At 43.0% G+C, this 20,761-nt stretch overlaps 1 protein-coding gene across 1 annotated transcript in view; it reads right to left on the bottom strand.

Moving 5' to 3' along the window:
• Positions 1 to 2,079: 2,079 nt before the first annotated feature.
• Positions 2,080 to 20,761, bottom strand: part of naa25 (N-alpha-acetyltransferase 25, NatB auxiliary subunit) — a 44,338-nt gene continuing 25,656 nt past the window's right edge. Inside the window, exons 17-22 of the mRNA XM_039771331.1 lie at positions 18,907 to 19,030; positions 18,733 to 18,798; positions 18,516 to 18,613; positions 17,901 to 18,011; positions 14,510 to 14,656; positions 2,080 to 2,808 (exon numbers count right to left, since the gene is read on the bottom strand). Of these exons, the coding sequence (XP_039627265.1) occupies positions 2,686 to 2,808; positions 14,510 to 14,656; positions 17,901 to 18,011; positions 18,516 to 18,613; positions 18,733 to 18,798; positions 18,907 to 19,030 (669 nt within the window). The 3' untranslated portion in view covers positions 2,080 to 2,685. The remainder of the gene's footprint in view (positions 2,809 to 14,509; positions 14,657 to 17,900; positions 18,012 to 18,515; positions 18,614 to 18,732; positions 18,799 to 18,906; positions 19,031 to 20,761) is intronic.

Below are 20,761 nucleotides of genomic sequence, written 5' to 3'. Positions count from 1 at the left end.
TTTCTGACCAAACTGTCAAGAGTCCATAAGGGTGGCATGAGGGCTCAGATGCTCTCTTGGCCCATTGCTTGCAGCTCAACATAACTGGCACTCTGCCATCGGAGATGATTCACAATCACTTGTGCTTCCTAACTGGCCAGTTTGATATCCCTGAGGCTTCATGGACTTGGTGTTTGACTGTGATGGTTAGGTGTTCCCTTCATTTTTTTGTAAAGGTGTATATCCTGTCTTTGTTAAAATGCACTTGAGCTGAATGTGAACCAAGCACACCATCATTCACTTCAAAACTATTTAATCGACAACATACAGCTTGTCTAACAAGAGGCCACCAATGAGGAGCATCACAGTCTCACGTCCTAGGAATGGCCTGCATTAAAACCATCTGAGGCAAACATATAAAAAAAAAAAAATATATAGGCCAAAGAGTCAAACATGGTGGGTTATGAAAAACTGTTCAGCAGATCCTCAACCATACAATGCTGCTCAACTGGAAGAATCCCACTGCACTGTCTACAAGTGAGTGGCACAGTGAGATTCCACCTCAGTGTTCACCATTTCATGGTGTCGTGACCCACGTTTCCCCCTTTTTAACATCTTCATGACCCAATCTTTGGTCCTGCACTTTTAACCCCGCATAAAATTCAAGAAGTAACTGCCTTTAGACTTTGAAGGCCCAGACATTATGCCTTACCTCAATTGATCAAGTGGTGCCAGCTGATTCGGAGGTCTCCATCCAAGATGTGTTCTTGCCGTGCGCTTCATGTCGCTGCTGCTGGTCACCCTGTACTGGATAAAACAAGCTCAGACAAGTGACAGCCTTGCACTTTAGAATTTAATGGTTTGTTAGCATCTGCTAAATAAAGAATATTAATATTGAAATGGATCTACGAGTATATACTGTGCACACATACGTACCTGCATACACACCAACATATGCTATCCAAAAAGAACTTCTCAGCCTGCACATTTCAAACCACCAGGATATATACGGTCATACACATTATAGACACACACACACACACACACACACACACAATGTACATAGGACAGAACTGCATATTTCATGTTTCCACTTTATTAAAAAAAAAATTCCTCATCAACATTCCAGTGTTTCTAACAAAATGTATTCGGAGCAGATGACAGCATTACAAAGATTGTCTGCCTCTTCTTACTGGCCGTTCAGCTGGCGCGGTTACGGTAACAGGACTGACAGCGCTCTCCTTGCTCCTCCCTCCGGTGGATGCCCGATGACTTTTGCCCAATTTTTTTATTTTTAAATACGAGTCCATAAACCAAATGCAGTTCCGCTTTATCCGAATTTGTGCGGAACAGAGAACAGGAAAACCAAAAAGGACGCCGCCACACTTGGGCCATCGGTCTTTTGAATAAGTACAACCGGGCAGGCCCCGAATTTTCCTGCTTCATAGATTGCAACTGACAGACACATAAAGGAGGAGGAGGAGGAGGAGGAAGGGAGAGCTTCACACGTTCAGTCTTTACTCAAAACGAAGGGATTGTGGTCCAAACAAGTCGTCCTCAAAGCACAACAAATGGCTGAAAGAAGCCAACACCTCGTCAACCGATGGAATCACTGCAGGTTCATCGATCAATTCTTCAATTATAGCACAAGACAAAATTCAAAAATGTTACTGTTTCCACATCCCGCCTGGCCCACGTCTAAAACTTCCTAAATAACTTAACTTACCGTTATATCTTGTGCACGTTATTATTGTTCTTTAAAAGAAGTCTTTATACATATTCACAAACATCCCGGGTCTCGGCCAAGATATACCACCTTTCAGCTATACAACCTCTACTCCCATCTTTAGCTACGGGACACCCGATAAGACTGCAGCACACCCCTGGGTGCACCCATCCTAGCTTGCATATTAAATAACTGGCAAGAGGCCGGAGAGAATTTGGGAAGGTGGGGGACAAAAAAAAAAAAAAAATATATATATATATAAGAAAACAAAAACACAAAAGTTTTACATTGCCACTGCGTCCTCACTTATCTCGTCATCTTCCAGTTGGTCAGAACTTCTTCACTCAATGGTGCACTCCGTCTGCTTCTTGCGCTTTTTTTTTTTTTAAGAAATAAGTTTCATATTTAAAAAAACAAACACAACAAAATAAAAAATTGCCAACATCGGCTTTCCGCAGTGCGTTTTTCTCTTACACGCTGGATGCCGCTGCTCTGGCCTGCCCAGCTGTACATTGCAAAATTTTCAAAAAGTTTAAAAAGGAAACAAAAAAAGTAGCCAAAAGCTGCAGAATACAAATTTTGTCTTGCAGGCTGGCTGTACGAAATGAAATGCTTCACAGTGCCGGATGGCCGATCGAGCTTTTTCGTTTTTATTATCTGAGAGTTGCACTACAGACAGGTTTTTGTGTCTAAGAGCAGCTGCTTACCGTTCCCTTCCTGAAGTTCTTTCCAGGTAAAACAAGTGGATGCCAAATTATGGATGATGAATATGCAAAAAGAAAAAAAAAAAAAACAAAAAATAGTAGTAACCCCAAGATAAGGAGCGTTTCTTGTCCTGAAGACGTTATGTACAATAATTTAATTAAGTAGTTATTCTAAAATGCATTTTCTCTTTTATTTTCGGAGGACGCGTCCTTCATGCGCGAGAGAGGAGGAAGTTCTGGATTTTACAGGCCGCCCCGAAGAGCGACGGCCAGCAATCAAATTTTCAAGCCTTTCACTGTGTCCAGTCTCTTCTTGAGCAGCTCGGCCATCTCCTGTAACGACCGCTGGTAACTGCTCTGCACTTTCTCTCTCACCATCTTCTTGAATTTCTTCTCCGCCTGGGTAAGATAGACAAGACAGAGATGACAAAAAAAAAAAAAGAAGATAATTTTCAACTTCACAAGTAGGTCAAGTCGACCAATTAACCTGTCGGCACATCAAGATGACGACCGAGAACAGAAGAAACGTGACAAACCAGAGGAGACCACTCAGTCCATCAGGCCTGTTTGTTGAAGAAATATCTCATCAAGATCCTTCTTAAATGTTGTCAAGGTTTCGGATTCAACTCTTGTGTCTCGGTAGTTTGTCGTTGAATAAAAGGAGTGCTTCCTGGTTTCAGTCCGAAATTCACTATCTAAACTACCATGGTTAGTTGATGAGGGTTTGAGGTATACTGGGAACAGCAAATTGTGAAAGCCCAGCAAGACTGGCTAAGCTGCTGGATTTCCTCACTTCCCCTCTTAGGCCCGTTTCAGCCATTTTGTTTATTTGTCACCTCAACCGAAGTGGACAAAACCGATTCAAGTTTGTCCAAAAAGACCCACCAGCTAGTCTAGTTTCTCAGATGCCTTGAGAGCAGCTTGCCCTTGGTTACTGCAACGGTCTCGCATTCAACGTCAACAGGTGCTCATTATCTCGGCCTTCTGCTGTGCTGTGTACTGGAGTCAATTTGCCCTGCATCTCTCTGATCCACATCCACAAACATGGGCGTCATAGTGTGTGTGGGGGTTTTGGGGTAATGATTACCCAGGGTGCACGGGTGGTTGGGCCCTTGATGCCTGTAATGAAAAGTACGTGTGGCAGACAAGGATTGAGAGGAAGGGGCCCACACAGGCTGCTTATGCACAGGGTCCAGAGTTCTGTGCTACACCTGACGAATGAGAGACTCCTGTTTTTCCTTTTTAATAAATTTGCAGACCTTATTTAAAACATGTTTTCACGGTCATTATGGGTTATGGAGTGTAGATTGATATCGATTTGGATATACATTCTTAATCCCAGTGGGGACATTGCCTTTTTGCGTGACCTTTGGGGGGTTAGGGTTGGGGTGTCAGAACACAGGGTCAGCACCCCGGATCAATTTTCAGGTTAAGGGGACAACAGATTAGGATCCCTTCTTGCAGTAATGGGATTTGAACCATCAAAATTCCAGATACGAGTGCAGATCGATCCTTCACCTCAGAGCCTCCAAAAACGGAACATTCCTCCATCTAAAATGAAACCAACAGCGCAATAAGGTGTGAAGAAAGTGACGGGGTCTCAAGACTGTATGAATCCACCGTATGTATACACACACTATGAACAAACGTCTCAAGTGGCCTACTTACGTATACGACTTTTCCATCAATTTTCAGTCGTAGCCTTCATTTACATAATCTTAGCCAGTCGGAGGCGGTTGGCGGCAGTGAAGACGATCGCCTAAAGCGACATAATAAATGAGCGGGATAACTAGTCTGCAACCGGCTACAATAAAATCACATGGGTTGGAGGGGCTGGTGGTGTACGCAGGAGGGCTCACAACCAAACAAGCGTGCACTCTTGTGAAACCGATCGTCTAATGTGGCATGTGTAACGACGGAGACCAACAAGTCTGCGATCAGCTAGGATTAAAATCGAACAGGTCTGATTTTCTCATTAGTCAGAGGGGGGCAGGCTCACAACCAAATGAAACCAGTGAAAATGCAAATGATGTGACGACGAGGAACAAGTCAGACATGTGCTGTGAACCTCACAAACAGATGAGAAGCTCTCCTGTCTGGTGTTTCTTTTTATTACATACCATAACTGAATAGGAAAAAAAAAAGAATGAAATGGCCGCAAATGCTGCTCATCTCGCTACAGCTGCTAACCCTTTGTAAAGCACCGCTCAAGTCAGGCAGAGGGAGCAATTTGGTAAATACAACACGGGCTGCGTTTCTCAGTTGTGTAATCTGACGAGGAGCAATGACGAGATCGGCAAATCTGAGATGCTTGACAACAAAAAGTCATGCAACGCAACATCAGCGTTAGGAAGATAGCAGCCCTGTGCCCTTCTGATTAGCAAGCCACTTTAGATAGCCCGTTCAGCAAAATAAAAGGCATGTTATAAAAAATATAAAATGAGGGTCAGTAAAGCCCCCTAATGGCTTAACATGAGAAGGAGTGCATTCTGTGGTGACTGATAAGCAGTGCAAAATGGGGAAAGGAAAAAAAAAAGAATTAATGTTCTGGGTGGGCTGCCATCCCATCAACAGTTAGCTCCTGTTCTGTCCATAAAACAATTGCAGTTCTGCTTTCTCTGAATTGGCGCGGAGCAGAGAACAGGAAAACCAAAAAGGATGCCGCCAGACTTGGGCCATCAGTCTTCTGAACAAGTACAACCGGGCAGGCCCCAAATTTTCCTGCTTCAAAGATTGCAAGCGACAGACACATAAAGGAGGAGGAGGAAGGGAGAGCTACACATGTTCAGCCTTTACTCAAAGAAAGAGACTGTGGTCCAAACAAGTCATCCTCAAAGCACAACAAATCGCTGAAAGAAGCCAACACCTCGTTAATCTATGGAACCACCGCAGGTTCATCAATCAATTCTTCAATTAGCACAAGACAAAATTAAAAAATGTCATAGTTTCCGCATACTGCCTGGCCCACCAGGCCAGTGTTTTATTAATGCTATGAGGAAGCAATGGACAGCTATGACCAGAGTGGAACATACGATATTTACAGCGCCCTCCATAACGAGTGGAACAATGACACTTGATTTACCACCACAGTTTGAAATTACAAATCAAACAATTCAGACGTGATTGAAGTGACTTTCATTGGATGGTATCGGTATACATTTCAGTCATACAACAATTTTGTCTACGGGGACACAGCAATGACAGGTCTGTAAAGCCGTTGTCATATTTAGGACTTTGTGGCTTATCCTTTGCATGCAGTGACCACTTGAAGTCTGAGATTCATTGATACCACCAGGCTCTGAGGGTCTTCTCTAATGATGCTCCAATGCAGCCATCTTCAGCTGCTGCTTGCTTCGGGAGGGGGGTGGGGGCTTGTCTCCTTCAGTTTTCTCCTCAGCATTCTGAAGGCCTGATCAGTTGGATTGGAACCGGGCGACTGGATCAGCCATTCATGAATTTTTTAAATTTTTTAGCTTGGTTGTGCTGCCCCGGCAGAATGTTTGGCTATTTATCTAAGTGGATGAAGCACCATGCAGTGAGTTTGGAGGCATCTACTGGAACTTGAGCAAGATATTGACAAAATAAATCCCAGTACTCTGAGAGGCAAGGCAGGTAGAGTAGGCGATCTCCCTTGGGAAATTCAAGTAATGCATTAACTAAGCTAGTGGGCCGCACCCCAGCTGCTGAACAATAGGCAAGAGAGGTTGAAGCGAGAGAGACGAGATCAAGTTCAACAAAAGGAAGCTAAGTGCCTCCCATGCCGACTTCCAGAAAACGCTGCGTGGCTTTAGAAGTTTCAATATCTGCAGACACACACACAGACATTAAGGGCAGCTCAGGGTAAACAAGAGGTGGGAAAACCCTGAGGCACCAAAGTGTGATCATTACGGCACTCCCACCGACTGGCTAAGTGATCATCAAATAATTAGAAGAGGGAGATGTCTGAAAACAGAGAGGGGGTCTATGGAACGGCGAGCATGAAACAGAGAGGCTGGTGCAACAGTCATTCAGAATTCAGCACAATGGCCGAAGTGACCGTCAAGTGACTAGAACATAGAGAGGAGTCTGTCATTAAGTAATGTCTACCTGGTTTGGGGTGGGTTACCCAAGATCAGAAAGTGGTATCCTACGGATGCAGATGTTGGTTTCAATGTCCTTCCAGAAGCAGCCACACAGCATTTCTAAAACTAAAACGTTAGGTTTATACTTTATGGCCCATTTGGATAAAGTGATGTCACGGGGCACCAAAGTCTATTTGTGCAAACCCTTCCTGTAGGAGGGAAGTGAAATTCGGTAACGTGGCATGGACACGCGGAGTGGAGAGGTCTTTCTCAGTACCGCCCTCTCCTCCTAAAGAGTCAATGCCATTAAAATGAAGCCAAATCCAAAGCAAGTCCACTACCACTGCTGCAAACGTGTGGGATGCCCCAAGAGAGGCTCATGTACTGTACACCCCGGACTCTGCTGGCCGGTTCTCAGAGGCGTCAACAGACCGATTTTGGAACTCATGACGTAACTGGACATCTCTGTTCTCATTCATGTACACCGCGTGTTAAGCTTCTCCCAAAAGATTACACCACCCAATTGCTGGTGTTCCTCAGAAAGTGGACTCCCCTGTCCCACCACAAACCAGCCCTCCATGAAGCACCTCAGACATCGGTAAGCCTTCTTAGTCATCGTCAAAGCTCAGCCAGCATTACCACACATCTTGGATTGTAATTAGATTGTTTAATGTTATACCAATGTGGACCACCATGTCCCTTATTTGCTGTATCCAAGAGACTCAACATTTCAAACCAACGCCCAGACATCTAGAGGTCCAAGAGGCGTATCTAAGGGTGAATGATGTCTAAATTAACTAATGTGACTAGGCCCAATTCTTCCCACCTCCAATGGTCTAAAAAGTGTAAGGCTTCCTCCAAATCGTAAAAAAATAAGCTAAGGAGCTCACAAAGGGTCTTGACTACCAGAGAAGCACACAAATGAGGAAGACATGACTCAACAGCAGAGGAATACCTGATAAGAGGGTCACAACGGCAGACGTGTGAGCATCTAATCTGCAGTGTGGCTATTACTAAATTTAATTTTTTTCACACCTGCTGATAAAAGCGGTTATTTTCAGAAAATTGTGCATAATCACCTCCAGCTTAACCACAAAAGTCGTTTAGTTGCTGAAATAAAAAAAAAAACACAAAAAAGCGGGCAGCCCCATCTACCACCCAAAGCTTGTGGATGACATTCACCTGACTAGACCTGTGATCTTATCAGTCTGCTTAATCGAGAGACTGGCTGCGGAAAATAGAGATAAGACAGGGCAACCACAAGTCCAGTAACTTTCTAAATATCGTTCATGATAACGTTCTTCACCACTTCTCATTTTAAACTGCGTGTCAATTATCTGAGATTCACCAACAAGAGAGGGGAAAAGGATCGAAGAGAGGTGACCGAGCTCCACTGTTCACCCTGCACATGGCACTTGCGCTTTGTTTCAAGATGGACATGCAACTCCTGCAAGCAACACACATTTCATTCCAACTGCCTGGACCCCAGGGGCCATACAGCAAAATTATGAGGGAGGGTCCTCCCCTGAGCAGTCACTTGGGAGTATTGTCGTGCGCACCGAGTCTACCGAAATTCTCAACTACATGCTACACGTCACCCACTCCTCTCTCCAGCGCCACGATAAACAAGGACTTTGTGTTATTTAGTTGAAAACACCAATCTGATTACACCATGCACTCCCTCATCCCTGTTTCCATACCACTTACACAGTAAATTAGGGGAAAAAGTTAGGAGAAGAGGCTTCAAAATGTATATTAATTAATTAAACCACAGTTCGGTGGAAATTTCACAGCTACTAGAATTTAGAACGTTAAGTTGGCTGCACGATTTTCCTACGGCTTACACAGTGCAGACAGAATCAAAACCACAAACTGAGTATTCTTGTGGTATCAGTGCAGAAGCATGGAGGTCTGAGTGGTAGCCTGTTGTTTCAGGGCCACTAGGTTTTATTCATGTGACAGTTGGGCAAGAGTGAAAGTGAAGGTCTACAGGACGGTAGCGAGACCAGCTATGTTATAGGGGCTGGAGACGGTGGCACAGGAGACAGAGCTGGAGGTGACAGAGTTAAAGATGCTGAGATTTGTGACGAGGATGGACAGGATTAGAAATGAGGACATTAGAGGGTCAGCTCAGGTGGGACGGTTAGGAGTCAGTTAGGCGAGACTGCGTTGGTTGGGACATGTGTAGAGGAGAGATGAGGGGTATAAAGAGTGAAGGGTGCTAAGGATAGAGCTGCCAGGCAAGAAGAGAAGAGGAACGCTTAAGAGAAGGTTTATGGATGTGCTGAGAGAAGACATGCAGGTGATGGGTGTGACAGAGCAAGATGACGAGGACAGAAAGATATGGAAGAAGATGATCCGCTGTAGAAACCCCTACCGGGAGCAGGAAAAAAAAGACTCTTCATATTGCTTGGGATCCGTAACTTGGGCATGTGTGGTCTTCCTTTAACTACTATGAATTAATATAATGAGAAGTCAAGCAAAATGACACCTTTTATTGGCTAACTAGAAAGATTACAATATGCAAGCTTTTGAGGGAACTCAAGCCCCTTCTTCAGGCAAGATGACTAAAGCTTGCTTATTGCAGTCTTACTAGTTAGCCATTAAAAGATGTCACTTTGATTGACTTCTCACTACATCCATAATGGCTAACACATTACAACACCCTAGTACTGTTAATGAAGGCACATACTAGTGCCCCATCTGACTACAGGCCAGTGGCACTCACCGCACATACAGTATAACAAAAGTCCTGTCCAGGAAATATTTTCCCCACAGGTTAGGTATTGCAGTATTGGACCCCCGCTCAAGCTGAGGATTGGGGTTGAAGATGCCATCGTCTACCTGCTGCACCGTGCCTACTGTCACCTAGACAAACCAGGAGGACATCTTAAGATTATGTTCTTTGATTTCTCATATGCCTTTAACACCATCAAGCCCGCCAGCCTGGGGAGTAAAGCCATTTGCACTGCAAGCGGATGCCCCCTTAGTCTCGTGGGTGACGGACTATCTGACTGGAAGGCCCTCCTTGGTGTTAACCTCAAGTGTAACTCGGGCTTGGAATTCTACACAATTACGGTTAACCCGAGTCACACTCGGGGTGACATTTAATGATCCAATTTACATTTTTAAGCCTGCAAAAAAGCACGGGGCAATATTATGCTGCCATCTAGTGGACAAAATACCTTCATTTGACAAGTCTTAACGTCTTCAACAAGCATTTTCTCGACCTGCTCCATGTTTACTTCAGACAAGGAAACGCGTTTCAGGAAATAATGCAGTTAACAAACCGGCCAAAAACAGTCGTAGGGTTCAGGTCAACGTGGCACATAGTCACATTTTTTGAGGAGGTGAGAGTCGGGACTAAGGCACAGGTTCAAGGTAGGCTTGACACAGAAGTGTAAATCTGCCTGTTGCATGTCCAAACTACTTCGGCACAAGCAGATCTGCTTAATTGGCACAACTCATTAAAATGACAAACAAGAACGGACAAGTTTATCAAAAAGTATGTCAAAGGTTCAGATGCAACGTCTTATGAAATATACTGCCGTGTGCAGAAGCGAATCACAATTGTGTTTGGTTTCAACATAAAAGCAGTGGGACCCTTTTCTAGAAGTGCGGTGCCAAGAAGGGTCAGCTGTTCTTTTTAATTAAAACACTCTTCCATGGTAGTTAAGATAAGTGATTTGTTATCATACGGTACACTTTTTTTTCCCCAAATGTTAATTGTGCATTTCAGAACTCTAATTTGTCATCTTTGGTTAAAAAAAGTAAATAATACATCAAGATGAGGATGTATCCTAAGGGCACGGCGGCTTTGACATGCCGTCCCAGGTTCCTTCTTCAAACAACTCCCTCAAGGCTTCAGGGGTGCGGACTGCACTGTCAAAACAAATATTCTACATAAAGAATTAGACGAGACACCGCTTGAACATCTGCTTACAACAAAGAAAATGGTCTTAAAGCATGTGACCAGATTTTTCTTGCGAGTAGGAATAAAAAGGTGAGGCAACGTCAAGTATTCATGAAGATTTCAGTGGCTATGACAACGTTCATGGTGGCCTGTCAGCTCTCTGATAAATATGTTTAAAACCCAAAGCAGTCTCTCTCATTCTTGATTTCCTGAGATAAAAGTGAATTCAAAGGAATACTCCGCCCTAGGCACCTAAAAACAAACAGAACCCTAAAATCAACCCTGTAAACGACGGGGAGCCAATGAAGAGAGGCTAATAGAGGACAAATATGGTCACACTTATGTACACAGTATTGTAGAGGAGAAAGGGGCTGCTGGGTAACTCCAGTGTATAACGAGTCACAAAGAAAAAAGGGCATGAGCTGAACTTTCAAAATCAGCAACAGTCAAAGAGGGCCTGATCTTAGCAAACATTCCTAGCTGGAAAAAACGGTCCTGAACAACAGAAATTATAAGCTTATTTCATCTGAGGTCACCATCAAATATCGCACCCAAGTTACTAGCACAGAGTTCAATTTATGGTGCTAGTGAACCTTAAGTGCGATCCGAGTGTAATCAGAATACAAGTTTAACTAGCCAACGCCCGTCGTAGCATACGGCGGTGGAAGAATAGGAACGGAAAACGGTGAGAAAGGAATTCAGATATCAAGAAGAAATAAATACTTCTTGAAAGATGCAGTTGTGAATAGGTGTTTTGCTGGACACGACAGATAATGAGTCAAAAGATCTAACCCTAGAAAAAGCCACAAACAACTGACCATGGCTGAAGACTGGTTGTTGTAGATTAACGCAAATCTTTGCAAACATTTGTCCTTGGGACGTCTCCAAATCTGTCCTAATGTGATGCAACGAAATCTACTGCCCTACGTCGTAGTGACAGTGCAACCGGCTGTGTCAAGATATAACCCACTGACAGGAACAGGCAGTTGCTGGATCCCGAAATACAGAAGACGTTGTTCAAAAACCCGTCGACAGAGAAGATACTGTCGTTCATTTTATAACAAAGGCTTCGGAAACAACCGTCGCAGTATAACAAAAATAGCAATAAACCAATAGCAATGAGCGAAACCAATGGCAATGGTCGAGACAGTTCCTTCCTGTAGCAGGCTACGGAAAAGACTCCCAGACGCACACTTGGCCTAAGTGAAAGGTCACGCGGTCAGGCTAGATATCGAGCAGTGATGTGACACAAATGGGGTAATGAGAGAGAAGTGGGGAACGCGGTAGTCCGAAGGAGGAATAGGACTCGAGAATACGTATGGCAGGCCGCAGGCATCGTGGGGAAAGGGTTTGGAAGAGGATGAATAGGAATCGAGAAATGCTGTGTGGGCTGCGGGTTTGAAGAGGAAGCATGACGAACCAGAAGAGAAATATATATAAGAGATATGTCACTGTGCTCTGCGCAAATATTTTAAATCTGCTTTTCTTTTATTTCTACTCACATGCACAGCTGAGCCAGATTTAGTACAGGGGCCCACCATTTAAAAGTGCTAGGCAAAGCATTTTAAGGCAAGACAAGTTAAGGACAACTGCGAAATGGGCATTGTACTATTTCTGTGTGTCAGAGTCTGCATGACATTGGATCTTCTTTTCCTTGTTTGGAATGGCATAATTTATTTAAGTAGGGGCGCCTGCACATGGAGAAAGAGTATAAAGCCTTGGAACCTTGCCCGGCACACCTTTGAAGCTGACTGACATATGGGAGATAACATCATCTGATCCGGAAAATCCTTCCAATACAGCGATGAAAATGGCAGACTCTGCACATTGGGCTCCCAGTACCCAAAGGTCTTGTCATGGCTTCCTCGCCTGTTATGCCGCATAAACTATCATTAAAGAAAGCTAAGTTATTTCTCCTATGTGATTTCTCAATAAGGGAGGGGTATCGCCTATATATATATATATATATATATATTCTCCAGGTTATGTAACACGCCACAATTACAAAAGAACTTATTCCAGCCAGGGAGCTTGCGCCCCCTCCTGGATATACAGAGGCACTCTGAGCTCAGAGGGCCCAAACATCACAATATCGGTTTTCTTTACATTAAAATGAAGAAAATGTAACAGCATGCAAGATTTAAGGACGCCTTTTGATATAAAAAAAAAAAAAAGTGCTTGTGTGAACATAGCCTTGGGTTCAGTGGGAATTTGAAGTGTATCATGAGTCTGTCTCCGCTATCTAATAAAAACTCTTGACGACACACTTGGGGTCATATAGATGGAAAAAGCATTCTGATTGTGGAAGAATAATTTTAGGGTAGCATAACATTCCCCTTAAAGAAATAGCATAAAGGGTTAATTAAAGTTTGGAAACCTTTGCAGGCACATCAGGAAAACGGATAAGGGTCCAGTGAACAACAAAAGAGGACTAAGAAATCAGCAGATGTCCTGTAAGACAACCAGAATGGACACTTGTTATATGCACAAAGATTTCAAGGGTGCTGGCTCAACTCAAAGGTATAAGAAGAACCAGAATATAATAGAATAGACTTTTATTTTATGTAAGTCATTTGGTTGTAAACCAATGAACCAAAACTAAACGAAACCAAAACGTTGACAATGTATGTAAATTGAACAGTTTATAAAATGAACCTCTAATTCTCTGATCATTCTGACCAGGCTGCTTTTGAAGAATGTGCCCTCAAAGGCATTGTGCTAAGGAATCATTAAAAGATAACCATGAACAGCTCTTCTCCTGCCTGATAACTGATTTGTCCTGTTACGAGGATGTTTCTTTCTTTAATCCTTCTATTATTTCGCTTGTGTCCGCCTGTGCTCGATATAAACAACAGTTATCACAACTGCTCTATCCCTCCACAACAATAGCGAGGAGTCCGTGTTCCTGGCAGAGTTCTGCTCTTCGCCTTCTCTTCAAGTCTTCAATTCTTTTCAATTATCGACTGTTTATTTGGTGCACACTTTGTTACTGAGCAAAACTGCATTACGACACCACCATTTTGCACCTACTCATTCCTTCACTTCAACGTCAGCCTCCCAATAAAATGAAAAGGCAGACACTGCGTAGCACTGAGCAACACAAACGGCCTCGCCAGCCTACAGACTCACACCACCGCACAAAAGCAGAAACATCGACATCACAAAAGACCAACCAGCACAGGCCTCAGAACAACAAAGACAACAGATGACAAAGCACAGAGCGACATTAGCAGAAGATCAGTGGCAGCAAGTCTCACACCTCGATGGTGAATGAAAAACGAATTACACGCACAACCTTTCTGAAAAGCAGACGAGAAACATTACGACAGAAAAACTACAGGGATTCCAAAAAACTGACGACTGCAAACAAGACATTCCCTTTATATTACGGAGTAGGGAATTCCCCGTTCAATTTCCCCGTTCGAGTTTAATTGCCAGGCCCCGTTTTTACCCCTGGACAGATGTACGTGACACTTTCCAGAGTTACATCGAAACCCGTGTTAAAACGTACAGGTACTTGTGGGTCACACACTGGGGAATATTTTTGCTGACGATAACGTGTATGCAAAAAATTGAGTTGTCCAATAATCATTATAGACGTTGGTACGCTACATGACCTGACGGCCACACTTCACACATGCTGACTTACAGTGCCCTGCGTTTCCTTTCTTATCACCAGTGTGTTCTATTAACCTGTTCATGTTAAACTTTGGATTGTAAGTATTGTAAGTAACAGACTGTAATAACATCTCATGCTAATCAAGTGACTATTCTAATAGTCACAAGTCACTACTTATTAAAATAATCTCTTTCCTTAGTGTAACGTGTCATGTTCTCCTCTCCCTCATTATCATTTCGTTAATGGTTTTATTCTTGCAAAATTTCACAACCACAATTTGGTAGTAACGTAAAATTTCTACCACATAACACGCACGGAAGGAGTACCATGTAGCTTTTGCCAAAAAAAGTACAATGAGTACATAGGATATCCCACAATTTCATTTTTTAATTCCATGCCTTTGACACTCCCTGCTCGTCACAGGTGACTCCTTCACAGTGTGAATGGACGCTCATTGGAAGTTTTTCTTTGTGGACATTAGAACAACCCTGATATAAAGATACCCACCTCCGATAGTGTGTGGTCCTCCAAAGAAAGGCTATCAAGCTTCAGTGCAGTCAAGTTTGTTTCAAGCCCTTTAATGTGATCTAGAACCTCGGATATCAATAGCTGTAAGGCCGAGATGTACTCCTGGTAGTTGGTGAAAATGGCAGGCTGTAAAACAAAAAAAAGCAATATGGTCACAGGGGTAGCACGTAGGTTCCATCTGTTCTTACTCTGCAGCCCAACACTATTGCCTTCTTTAACTCTTTTATGCCAGATGTTGACTAAAGTCGACACTCGGGGGCAGAGGGTGAAACAAAAAGCAGTAAACATTGTTAAAACTCACCGTTACGTTATAGGTAGGCCCTCTTTGCTCAGGATACCGCTATACTTGTTTACTCTATGGTAGTTGTGCACATGCAGGGATGGCACGTCTAGAATAGCATCGACATTGGGCACAAAGCAAAATACTCACCTGTGTTATTAATTTGTGTTTTTTTTTTTTTGGTGTGTTTTATTGCAGAATCTAACTCTTGACTCATTGAACTCCGATTTGGATGCGGTTGATCTGGAGATTGAAAACGAGAATCAGGTACCTACATCAGCTGATCATGCAGCTGATGGTCCTACAGCAACATTCACCTGGGAGGAGTACACAGACGCTTATCAAACTCCAAATTTTGATGTAAATGATCTGAAAAATTAAAAACAACAGCTGATCGCAATGCTGAAAGCTCTGGTGTAGGTGACGAGCCTACACAACACTGACCCAGAGAGGACGACACAGACATCAATCTATGGGAGACAAGCTGCCTACTGAGCCGCATCAGACAATGCACTGTCCTGGCAGACACTTCAGATAACCAGACACTAAATACTTCAAGCCGTTTCGTCCCCCCCAGAACATGCCTTTCAGCTTATGAGTGATGAGACAAACAGGTATGTCCCAAGTGTGTGAATTTACATACCGTAAAAGACAGGACGATATGGAAAAAGATGATCCGCTGTGGCAACCCCTAACAGAAGCAGCCGAAAGAAGAAGAAGAGATAGCTCATGGAACGTAAAACAGAGTGATGTTTGTCATCACTAAGTATTTTATGTTGGTTTATGTGCGACACCATTGCTTTGTGTTTTTTGGAAAAATATTCAGCCCTTGGACAAAAGAGAAAAATAAGTAAATAATTAGCCCTAAAAGAGTTGAAGAGAGACGCCAAGAGCCCAAACATTACTGGGTGAAATGTAGGCTGGGTAAGTGTTTTGATTCTTCTTAATATCTGAATTTGACAAGTAAGCTTCTCACTGGACAGCTAAAGTAACATTAACTCTTTCGAGGCAGATGTCAACATACAATGACATGTATTTGTGCCTTCACGCAGCAACTGGCAACTACAAGAACACGTTCAGCACTACTCTAAGAGACATTTTCCTAGTTCTATAAGATTTATGAATATTTTACCAGATGACAAAGCATAATCTATGGAAGGTTCCTAAAACCCCCATAAGCAGAATTGTATTGGTATATTCTAGCTATTTCTAACTTCTCTGACTAAATCTTATTCTTCAGTTAGTGACAGCCTTGCCATGTGTAAGGTGTAGAGGCATACAGTTTTTAAACCATGACCGTGCCTGAGGGCCTACGGGCTCTTTGAGTGTGTGAAGTAACACGTAAAGATAACGCGCTTATATAAGCACAAAGCCGTATGCTTAAAGCGTACAGAAGAAGAAATTAAGAGCTTTTAAGTATAGAAATAACTAAACTTTCACAAGAAAAGCTAAGTTTAGAGAAGATATATTTTTCCATTTTTTGCCTTTTATTCTACGTGTAACTATTTTTCTTTTATTCTTGTGTGGATTTTTTGCTTTTAACTTTCACTAAATAATTTTAAAGCAAACTTTTGGACTGAGAGATTTCCTTCTGCACGCGTTTTACCCGTGCTTGATCTCGTCTTATGCTTCGGCGGCTACAACTACGATTATCTGAGGCCAGTACATCACTTTTGTTTTCGATCTCCAGATCACTTGCATCAAAATCACAGTCCAATTCAGCAATAATATGCAGAACACTGTCCACGAAGTATTTTGCTAAAACGCATTCACTTCCACTCTTTATCACAGGTGGCCAGCAGTTGCTCTGCTGCGCATTCCTATCGGCTGCTGAAAAAACATTCAGCCCTCAAAGATTTAAAACACTCGTCTTTGATCTACCTGGAAAACACGTTTTCTGCCCAGTCTGTACTGGGGACCAGGAACTGAGCAGGAACTACATTTATATGAGGAAGGCTATTTGCCCGATCTTTTAGCAAAAAAAAATTCATGTTAACCATATTTAGAAGGGGAAAAAAAAGGAAACGGTGGCAAAGCTGTCAAACCTGCTGGCTAAGTTGCAGGGACAGAGGGAGCTTAACGTCATGGCTGCTTGCCTTCAGTCTTCCGTGTTATGTCCAAAATATTGGAAAATAAATGTTGTTCAGTAGTTGGGCTTTGGAATGGCTGAAGGTTGAGAGATAAACTGCAATGCACTTCTTTTTGGAATGAGCCAGGCCTCCATTGCTCGCCTACAGCTGGTGCAAAATGCCTCTGCTCGATTTTTAACTGGCACAAGAAAGCATGAGCACATTACCCCAATTTCGGCTTCCAGTTAGCTTTCAAATCCATTTTAAGATCTTTGTATTTGTTTTTAAATCCTTTAATGGTTGTGCCCCACTTTATTTGTCGGAACTGCTGCACCCTTATGTACCGTCTCGCCATCTCAGGTCAGCAGACCAGACATTTTTACGTGTCCCTAAGGCATGATACAAATTCTGAGGTGATCGGGCTTTTTCAGGTTGCAGCTCTAAAACTCTGGAACGATTTGCCGTTGCTGGTTAGGCAGGCTCCTTCACTAGCTGTCTTTAAATCTTATTTAAAAACACACTTTTACTCTCTGGCTTTTAACCTAGTATGAGATGTTGGCTATCTGTACACTTTTTATTATGAATCTCTTCAGCTCTTATGTGTTTATGTTTCATTTACAGTTTGGTTATTGTGTGTCTGATATGTTGGGTTTTTACTGTACGGCACTTTGGTCAGCCTCGATGTTGTTTTTAAAGTGCTTTATAAACAATCAATCAGAAGAAGAAACGTGGAGGTTTGTGGGTTCAAATCCCGCTATTGGCACTGTGTGACCACCAGCAAGTCACTTCACCTGCCTGTGATCCAAGTGTAAACAGAAGCGTAACCAATCGTACCTCAAATGTTGTAAGTCGCTTTGGATAAAGACGCTGGCCAAATAAGCAAAAGTAAATGTTTCAGTAGGTCTACACATAAGTGTGACACATCACAGACAAAGAGGGCACTGGCTGGTGGGAAAACATCTGTAACAGAGGTGGCCAGAGTTCAACAGGAAGCCGTCAGTGAGGACGGGCACTCACTCACCGTTGGAGTGTTGGCATCCTTTTTCTTCTTCTTCTTCTTCTGTAAATTGGATTTAAGAGGCCGAAGGATACAACTACAGTAGCTTGACACCCACAGGATGATACATACAGTCTGTGGAATGAAGGAGAGAGTCAATGAGTTCAACAGAAACGGCTCCGCTTGCAACGTGATCACACTAATCCTAAAAAAGCCGGGACTATGTCTTTTACCACCCTACTAGGACATGACACACCTAAACCCATTGTCGGAGATGGCTGGGTGGGGGGCCACCCGGCCGGGACGCCCAGGAGGACCAGAGGAGGGCTTGCGCCTTCCCCAGACCATGTGGGGGTGACCGCCCTGGTACCTTTGGGAGGCACGGGTGCTTTGAAGCTCAATCCTGTAGGGGCCCATGGTCACCGCCAGGGGGTGCCACTATGCCTTTGGAGCCCTGGACCTCAGCATTTCCGCCACAACCGCTCTTTACATAAAGAAAGAAAGGCTTTCTGGCATTTTCTTTTGACTGTAATGTCAAGTAAAGTTCATTTGGACACTGGAGGAGGGAAGGTTTGCTTGACATGTCAAGAAATGAAAATGAAAGCATGACTTACGCGTTCTCAGATGTAAACCACTCACCTCCGTGAAGAAAACAAGATTTTCTAAGGCTGCAGGCTTCGTTTTGTTCTGCCCATCTCTAATTTCAAACAGGTCACTTTCACATTTGTTCCTTATATCTGAGGAGGAAATAAACATTTGATATATATATAGAACCTAATTCTAACTTTAAAGGTTTTAATTTGCCAAGAAAAGCAGTGGCAGAGTGATTTGTCATGTAGTAGCCGCTCATACTCACCTTTCAACTGCACTATTAAATCCTTAAAGCTGTTTCCTAACCTCTCTTGCACTTCAGTTGTGTCGTCTAACAAAGAAATGAACATTAAGAACATGTTAACACCATATAAACGTCACTTTGAATGCTGTGCTGTCTTTGCCATTCTTATCAAACACCACATTACCAACGACTCACCTAAGCCACTGATGTCCAAATCGTGAACGTCCACCACAAGCCGGAAGGCACTGGCCTGGCACTGGCAGCTTCCACTTGCAAAGGCCGAGGTGAGGCGGGTGGAGGGAGGGCCCAGGAAATGGTACTGCGTATAAGACATAACCTTTAGTTTAAACAGGGGCAGGATAGGCACCATAAAACACGTCTCTCGGGGGTTTTTATTCACGACACACTATCTACAAGCTTACAAAAAAAATGGTGCCGTCTACAGAGAGGGAAACCATTTCTTCATGGCACTGAAAATTCTAAACCAAATTCAAGGCCACTTAAAAAGAAAAAATCATTTTTAGGGTTTGAAACGATCTTTAAAAACTGAAATAAATGCCACCGACCCTTTCATTACATGCAGAGAAGCACAGATTTGAGGGTCAATGCTTACTCTAGAAGCAGTGGCAGAGCGAGTCCAGTGTTTTGAAGAGAGGTTGAAAGGCATGCAGTTGGTTACCAGAGTACTTTTAATTTTTAATTAGGGGGCTCTGCCCCTTGCTTGCTTCGCTCGCCAAACCCCGGGCAGGTGCTACATGCTAGCCACTTTGCTGATCTGCCACTCACATATGGGAAAGTGGATGTACAATTTAAACAGATTGTTATTTTCATGGGAATTGTTACATAGGCAGAATAGAACAAACTATTAAACATTACAGCGAGTAATTAACCATATTAAAAATAGTAAAACGTAATAATTGGAAAGAAAATTATGTTTTACTAGCCTTGTGCGCCCAACTACATTGCGCGTGTTAAAGTTGTGTGTGAAGGGCTCCCTGTTTAAATGCGGCTGCCAGTGTGAACTGGGCCCTTCGTGCACAGCATTATGATTTTTATAAGGGAAACAAAATTACAAAAGAAACCCCTTGGACATTGATTTGATAGGAACGGCCTACTCGGAATCACTGTCCAAATAGTAATTATGTGGCGGTGTAGGAGCATTTCTACTTCTGTCCATTCACAGTCCGTCTCGTTTTCACGACGCTATCGTTTCCTCTCACGATCTCTTCTCAATCTTTCACCAATCTTGCATGTTGCTTTGTGGCAATCCAAAGAGTAAGGCAATATACACGGAGCAATGGTTATAAAAGGGGGACACATAGGTATCCAGGCTCTTTAAAGCATAAATAGGGATCACTTCACTGACATCTGAGCAAGCCACGGTACAACTGTGAGACGCGCAACACTCGCCGACTACAACATAACAATAATAATTTCTGGAACGTGCTGTTACGTTGTCATTCATTTTACCCCACTGTCTTTCTTTCATTCATATGTTACGTACGCACGTACCTTTTATCTTCGGCAATCTCATTCTCTAACCAGGCCTCAGGAGCTAACCAGTGTAACACTGTCCACCACCCCCTTCGTTATTCCGGCACATTGTTGACATCCGTGAGTAACAACAACGTCCTAAACTGGAAGGTGGTCTACGCATGTGTGGAATTCGTGGGCAGACAAAGATCAAGATCTAAATGAAGATCTCTTTAGTTAATTTAAAGCACAACAATGTGTTTAGTTTGAATGTCTGTGTTTTGAGGTGTGACTGGCGTACTACAGTCTGCAGTAGTATAAGCCTGGAGGAGATTCTTAATGCAATGCCTATGTTTTAGCTGTCTCTCTACTGCCATCTAGTGCTAATTCATTCGCGGACAAACAAAGATCAAGATCCAAATGAACATTATATATAGAGATGTTGCGTTACACGTTTTCGTTCTGTTTGGCTTTGACATTAACACGCACATCATTTTTAAACTTAACACTTTTACTATAAAACTTCACTAAAAACAATATTTGGAATTAACTTTTCGTCAATGTCGCATTAAACTTT

Source organism: Polypterus senegalus, chromosome 12, assembly GCF_016835505.1.
Source record: "Polypterus senegalus isolate Bchr_013 chromosome 12, ASM1683550v1, whole genome shotgun sequence".
NCBI classification, from domain to species: domain Eukaryota; kingdom Metazoa; phylum Chordata; class Cladistia; order Polypteriformes; family Polypteridae; genus Polypterus; species Polypterus senegalus.
Note: the sequence above shows the minus strand (reverse complement) of the source record. Positions and strands in the feature narration are given on the sequence as shown.